The 7,500-nt window shown below is 39.9% G+C and overlaps 1 protein-coding gene across 2 annotated transcripts in view; it reads right to left on the reverse strand.

Annotated features, from left to right (window-relative positions):
• LOC137974795 (adenosine 3'-phospho 5'-phosphosulfate transporter 2-like) overlaps nucleotides 1-7,500 on the reverse strand; it is a 32,693-nt gene that overhangs the window by 19,436 nt on the left and 5,757 nt on the right. For both annotated transcript variants that reach the window (XM_068821776.1, XM_068821777.1), the window contains exons 7-10: nucleotides 7,385-7,477; nucleotides 6,088-6,199; nucleotides 5,070-5,139; nucleotides 3,585-3,761 (exon numbers count right to left, since the gene is read on the reverse strand). In XM_068821776.1, the coding sequence (XP_068677877.1) occupies nucleotides 3,605-3,761; nucleotides 5,070-5,139; nucleotides 6,088-6,199; nucleotides 7,385-7,477 (432 nt within the window). In that variant the 3' untranslated portion in view covers nucleotides 3,585-3,604. The remainder of the gene's footprint in view (nucleotides 1-3,584; nucleotides 3,762-5,069; nucleotides 5,140-6,087; nucleotides 6,200-7,384; nucleotides 7,478-7,500) is intronic.

The raw sequence follows: 7,500 nt of genomic DNA on the forward strand, positions 1-7,500 counted from the left end.
GCGCATGCTCAGACGTTTGACCGCGGTGTGGGCTTGGGCACGAGATACGAGAAGGAGTCGATCTGGGAACGAGTATGAGAAAACCTCGATTATCCGGACTTTTTTTCTCTGGTCCCAATTTTGTCATGAATATTAATTAGTTGTGACCTTGAAAACTCAAAGTCGCAAAAAGCTCAATAATGCTTTCAAAAGGGACGTATACAAAACATGGACCACCCCTGTCGATCCGGTCAATGGACCCCTTCATGGGCTCGGTCCATGGACTACCCTTGTGGACCACCCCTCATTTTGTACAGTTTCAAACAGAAAAATCTTTAGACGAAAGAGAGAAGTGATTAACACACTTATATGGACAATTTAAGCTGGAGTCCATGACTAGGGGCGATACATACATACAGGCTGTGTAGATTTCACACTTAAAATGATGTTTTCTTTGCTGTATAACTTTTGTCTCAAACTCGTAGTACGACGAGTCAGTTTGAAGTGGAAAGTCGAAGTAGGAAAACGAGTTGGACCACCGACCGTAAAGTCGATTTAATTTACTTTGCGGTATTAAATGCGCTTTAGAAGGTTGATACAGACACTTACGGTGGCCCAGAAGTGCACACCGAATATAATTAATCACTCACACCGAATTGCGTTAATTTGTTGATTTCAGTTTACAGTGTCCCCAATTAGTGCTCCAGCGCCAGAACACTTTGGTACTTAAATAAACTTCCTTTCCTTTCCTTTCCTCGGTCTGCATGAATATTCGACAATTCTGCTTGCAGCAAATGCTAACGGTCTAAATCAATTTCATCCCAGCCAGGGTCTTACAGAAACTGTACAATCTATTAGTTATGGTTCTGATAGAAATGTTACCGGTGATCCCGTCACGGAAAATGGAGGAAAATCAAATCTCTGATTCTCCCACTCTTGGCTTTTCTAACATTACAGATTTTAAGATGATCGCCGTAATCCGAAGATACCAATATTCTGGCGGTGAATGAAACTCTGGTCGATGACTGTGTCCAGTTGAGAGCTAAGCACACCTGGCTACTCTCTTGAAAGAAACGACCGCAACAGAAATGGTGGTGGGGTTGCATATTTTACCTTAGAAATACGATAACTTATCAGAGCATGCCAATCTCGAATAGGTTGCTTGTAAGGTGATGGCACCGAAGGCTAAGTTATTTTTAGTGGGAACCTGGTATTGACCTCGTATGGGTTAAAGCATCAACGCTTTTGAGACCCTTCTCCAAAAATGTGAGGTCTACGATCTGGAAACCACCTGGCATTGTTTTTTGATTTCTCTCGGGACATCTTCATGTCCCAAGAGAAATTGCAAACAATGCAAAATATGGGGGGGGGGGGGGGGGGTAAAGGAGTTGTATCATAGGATTTGTGCAAGTGGAGAATACAATCTCATCAACTAGAACCAAGTCGTTCCTAAACGAAGGAAGGTCCGAGACATTATAGTTAAAATCACCTAAATTGATGGTTCAACGCAAATCAAATCAAATCATGAGGATTTGAGCAATTCGAGAAACTGTTGAACGAAGGGTTGTTACTTCTAGCATAAAAGTGAAATCCACTCTTCTTTGGGCCATTTGTCGTTATGTTCAGGTGCCGCACGAGTCTCCAGTTGTTCTGGTTGCAATATTTCTCCAGCGTCTTGTTTACAGTTTTCACCAAATCATGAGGAACATTGTCTGATCTTGTGTCCGGTTCTGACAATACAGGGGCACCCAACGAATCTGTTCGTCACATTATCTGTTCCCCAGAGGAATCTTGCTGGCTGGCAAAAATACAGGTGTTTCGATGAGCTGGCTGGGAAATTTTGTTATTGATAGAGGTTTTGTCTGGGAATTAATGACTCTTTTTTCTAGCATTTCAACCCGAGCTGGCTGTAGAAACTCTGAAGACTGAGGACGACCTAAAAAAAAAAAGAACCCCTTCCCTCTCCCAGAGAATAATCACAAACATACGACGGCTGGTCAGAGTGATTGCGCTTGCGGAAAAAACCTGTTTTGTCCCGGGTTTTGTCGCTTTTGTTCGGTCGTTTTGGATCGAGGGATTTGAAAGCGCGCGGAATTCCTGGCTGGGAAACAAATTTGATCAGCTGGCTGGGAAACCAACCAATTTTATCTAGCTGGCTGGGAAATTTCTTGTGTCTTGCTGGGATAAAGGAACAGATCATGTTTTCCCAGCAACACTGAGAAACACCTGAAAATGCCTCAATAACATTTATTTTCATTAACTGGCGTATAATAATGCATTTTACAACAAATTGGTCGTTGGGTGCCCCTGACAATATAATCTTGGTATTTGTCTCGCTTTCGACTGACCTTGCCAGATCTAGGATTGTTTCACCGACCATATTTGGCTCCTGATCTCGAAGATTATTCGTTCCCACGTGAAGAAGGATCTGCTGATGATTCTTTTCGAATATGGGACCGGCTTTTGATAGTGCTTCATGTCACTTATAGTAGCGCCAGTTATCGTAGTAGTGAATACGGTGTGAGTGATTTATTTTCGGTGCGAGTGATTATGAATTCGGTGTGAGTGATTCGAATTCGGTGTGAGTGATTATGACTTCGGTGTGAGTGATTATGAATTCGGTGTGAGTGATTCGAATTCGCTGTGAGTGATTATGAATTCGGTGTGAGTGATTATGAATTCGGTGTGAGTGATTCGAATTCGGTGTGAGTGATTATGAATTCGGTGTGACTGATTATGAATTCAGTGTGAGTGATTCGAATTCGGTTTGAGTGATTTATATTATGTGTGCACTTCTGGACCACCGTAGGACATTTACATATATGTTACATAAATTCGTTCAATTTTGGGGTGAAAATAGGATATGGGCTCGGATTAAGGGCACCTTTATAACTGCTTTTCAGAACAGGAGGCCGTGTTCGCGCTCGCCAGCTGATTCATCTTGACAGACTAATCATTAGTCGTTGGCTTTTATTTACTTTTGCCTTGGTAGGTGCAGCTTTTCTAACAAACTTTTCGGTTTGAAAACGAATAAAAAATTTTAAAAACCGACTCCTGATCGAGATTCGTTCATGTGTAAGTTACCTCTTTTACAAGGTGCCATCAGTGAGCTAAGCAGTTTTAATCTCAATAGATTAACTCTAAACTAAACGCAAAATAAACTCACACTTGTTCAAGCTTTTCGTAAGTGTGTCAAGTCTTCTACCTGAAATTTGACTAGTCATAAAATATCTTTAAAACTACCATACCACAAGGTAACGTGACGTACACCAAAAAGCAAACGGAATTCTTCGTGATTGAGAAAGGCCATCTAACAGGCCTAAGAGAAGTAGTTCTTGAACATCTCGAAGCGACATTTTTTAACCTGTTCTAGTAGCGCTTTCGTAAACTTTTTTGCTGAACGTGAAAGCGCCCTCTAAAGTTTAAAAAAGGCGCCAAATTAAATTAGTACTCGTTGTTTATGTATGCTTAACCTTATTTTTTCGACTACTAGTACGACTACGAGAATGAGCTCGTACTTGTACAAAATTGTGGAGGAAGAAACAAAGAGTATTATGATATTTTTGATACTGGCTAATTGAGTACATAAACTAATGAATATTTACCTACAAATTAGATTATTACATTAAACCATTTCCATGAGTGGTGTCCTCTTCTGTTTGTGTAAAAAGGTTGTATACTTGTGTCTCTGTTGGACAACCCAAGCGTTGATCAGTTTTTCGTTTTTGCTGTAAATGTTAAGGAAGATCCCGAATAGAACGATGAAACCAGACCAAACGTAACTAAAAAGAAAAAAAACAACGAAATTTCCGCCTTGGTTAATAGGGAATAGAAAACGGTTTGTCAAAACAACCACTAACAACGATACAAGATCCCCTTTGTTAAAGTTGCTCTAAGGCCTTATAGAGGGACTTTTGTATGACCTTGAAAAAAAAGTGTTCGCAATTTGTTTCACGGACCAATGTTTGGCAAGATTAAAACAAAGGGTGCTTTCCATTAAGCCAAAATTTCCGGAAATTTCAAATGGAACGGTCCGTTTCGTTTCGGTCCGACCAGAATATTTGGGACCACCTCTGGAGGTGGTCCTCTCTTTGACAGGTCGGTCTGGTCTGACCGAAACGCGGTTTAGGTTGAAGTGGTTGAGGTTTCCAGTTAGAACACTTCCAACCGTTTTCGGTTGAAACGCGGTAACTCCTGGGAATAATTACTACCAGACGTCTCAGCGTTGACAAGTTGAGGGAAAGCAACACGTCAGGAGCCCGCGGCAGACTTTAAATGGCCCACGTAAACGACAGCGGTCACTGCCAATGCTTTTCAACCGTTTCAACCGAGTTTGATGCCGGTTGAAAAAGTTGATGAACCAAACCAACGGAAAACGGTTTTTTTCCGAATAGAACACTAAAAGACCCAACCAACTAAAAACGGTTGATCCCAATAGAACACGACCCTTGTTTAGCCGGGCCCTAATACCAGTGCAAAAAGTGTAATATACCAGTGCAAATTGCATATCGAAATTCTCGATTATGATTGGCTAATAAACAATAGGATTTGATCAGAGCCAATCAAATCTTTTTGTTTTCAAATCAAGCGCAAGCCCTGGCTGGCGCAATTTTTTCCTGATTGCGTGATACTCGTGCGTTTCTTCTGCTTAACCATCTCGATTTTTTTCATGTATATTATTAAGAAGTAATCACATGATTTTTCTCGTGCAATTTGGAATAATTAAGCACTTGTAATTGTTTCCAAAGACTACAAATTGCACTCGCCCTACGGCCTCCTGCGATTTTGGTCGTCTTTGAAAAAAATTACCCGTGCTTATTTAATCCGAATTGCACTCGAAATCATGTGACTACCAATACAAATTTCAAGGTGTGGCCAGAACGGGTCTTGAACCTGGAAGCTTAGGATCTCAAGGCAAGCGCCCTAACCACTGGGCCAAACTGCATCCTCTGAGATCTAAAACGAAAACCCAAAGACCTTGTCTCGAGGGTGTGCTCGGTTCTTTACAAACACTAGTCCTTTTCATACGCCTTTTCTCGATCTCGAGGGTATCTGCTTAAATGACGGGTTTGTTGGTTACGTACACTTACTGTATTGTGAAAGGCTTAGCAAAGAATATAAAGGACAAAACCATAGTTGCTGCCTTGCGGCCTGTGGTAACTGAAACACAATGGATAAAGGAAGATTTGTCAATTCTATACAAAAACAACAAAGTCAGTAATGGAAACTCTTCTTCACAGCACAGTCCTTGGAACACCAAACTCTTCCACAGTGAAGGTCATTTTTCAAAGGTGCCATTGGTGAAATCTTTATAACTTTCCCCTAACAAGTTTTAAGAACACTTCAATTAAGGAGCCCTCAGAGCAGAGTCGAGACCGAAAACACATAACTCAGCCCACTCAAGTTACAGCCAAGATATCAACCCTAAACAAACTCCAGGTGATCTGGTGACGTAATTCGGAGGACTGGGGCGAAAAATTTTAACGCCGTATCCCACAACTGCGCGCGGCCTTATTTTCGACTTCAACATGGCAGAGGCAAGGTTAGATCTTGTTGGGTCTACTTGAATGCTCATTCAGTAACAGGAAATGTCGTAGACACGAAATGATCTGTTGAGTTTTGGCGATGGCAATACTGCAGGGAGTTTGGAAACAACAACTAAGGCCGCGCACGGTTGTGGGATACGGAGTTAAAATTTTTCTTCCCAGTCCACCAAATTACGTCACCAGATCACCTGGCAGGGGATAGTGTGTTGCTCTTTCTACTATGAAATCACTACGTCAAGACCCTAGTAGTGAGCAGTCCATGGCGCAGTTGCTCAAAGGCTGGATATGCCACAGAAGCAAAAGCGCCATGGCAGCGGAAAATGAAAAGCCACATGATGCCTTGCACAATGTACTTTACTGGTAGTAAGTTTGAAAAGTGCCACTGCAATATTCAAGAGATATTCTTGCTTGATGAAATCAACAGTTTTCAAACAAAAACTTGAATATCTATCAATTTGAAATTAAAATTGTTACCACTCAAAAAAAGAAAGCAACATTCTCCTTCACTTTGAAAGGTCGTTCAAATAGGCATCAGTCATTCAGTCAAGATTTAGAACTTTACCTGTAACAGCCAAAAGTGCACCAAATGCTCTGACAAGTGTTAAAACAAATGTAATTCCTAGATACCCCGAAATTGAGAAGATAAAGGCCAACCCAAAAGCTTGGACTGGGTTCTGTCAAAGAAAATATAAACAAAAGGAATTTTAAATTCTTCAGCACCATGGGAATTCAAAATAATCATGTTCTGGGAATAACTAATATTACAAACCCCACTTGCCATCCCACCTTCAAAAACTCAAAATTTGTTAATTATGACACTGAAAAGTATCCCATTTGATGGTGTAAATGCACTCCAGAAGATTTGCAAAGGCAAGCTGTTGCAAGGGATCCGGATGTTCACACTATTTTTGTCAGTCATTTAGTCAGACTGTGGGTCAGTCAGTAGAGCTCTAAAAAAAAATTGGCAGGGCCCTTCCTTGAATTCTGAAGTTGTTTTCTTTCTTGTTTTCCTTGTTTCCTTGCTTTTTGAAAGAATATGGTAGGCATAAACAAAAATTTGGTGTATGAAATGAGCTGACAAATAAATTAAGTTAATAATTAATAATAGTAACTAACTACTACTACTAATAATAATTTATTATTCCTTAATTAATAATTATAAATAATAATTGCTATTAATTGTTAATAATTAATAATAATAGTTAATAATTAACATGTGACTAGATAAGAATGAATATTTGTTATATGGTGGTCAATTTACCTTCAATAGAGAGCTTTAGATTCTAGGACGAAAACGACTATGAGTACGAGATTTCCTCACAGAACAACAGTGAGCACACGCAAACCAGCATTATTTTGGCGGGAAAAATGTGATACCGTCATCATTTTAGTATGCGGGTTTGCAAAAGTGTCGTCATGTCAAAACATGTCACCAACACAATGTAATTGATATTTTGAGTATCTTAGTTCCTGAAGAAACCAATCAGAACTACCGGTAAGTTACTGTGTCAACCAATCAGATTTCTTTTTGATCAGGAAAAAGCTCAGTTACAATCAATAAGAAAAACTGAGCAACCTATGCTGCTAAGAAAGAGTAAGATTAATTGCCTGGGTTATAAATTTTCCAAGTATTTTCACTAAGAACAGGCAGTCAAATCTCATATTCGTTCTCACCCTTGTACAAGAATCTAAAGGTCCCCAACATCTCTTTTGATAAAACCAAATCTTCATGTTTCAGTCAACAGTTAGGCATACAGCCGGCCAGGCAGTTGTATGACAATTTAGCATATTTAATTCAATGACATGTTAATTCAGTTGATGCACCAATATCATTTCTCTTGTAGCAGGGAAACTCTTACCTGGAGGTAATATTTAAAGGCTGGCCAAAATTCTCCTGAAGATATATCACCAATTAAAATATAGAAAAATCCAATACCATATGAATACAGCACCTGCAAAGAAATAAGAACCTATT

This window comes from Montipora foliosa, chromosome 11, assembly GCF_036669935.1.
Source record: "Montipora foliosa isolate CH-2021 chromosome 11, ASM3666993v2, whole genome shotgun sequence".
Classification (NCBI taxonomy): domain Eukaryota; kingdom Metazoa; phylum Cnidaria; class Anthozoa; order Scleractinia; family Acroporidae; genus Montipora; species Montipora foliosa.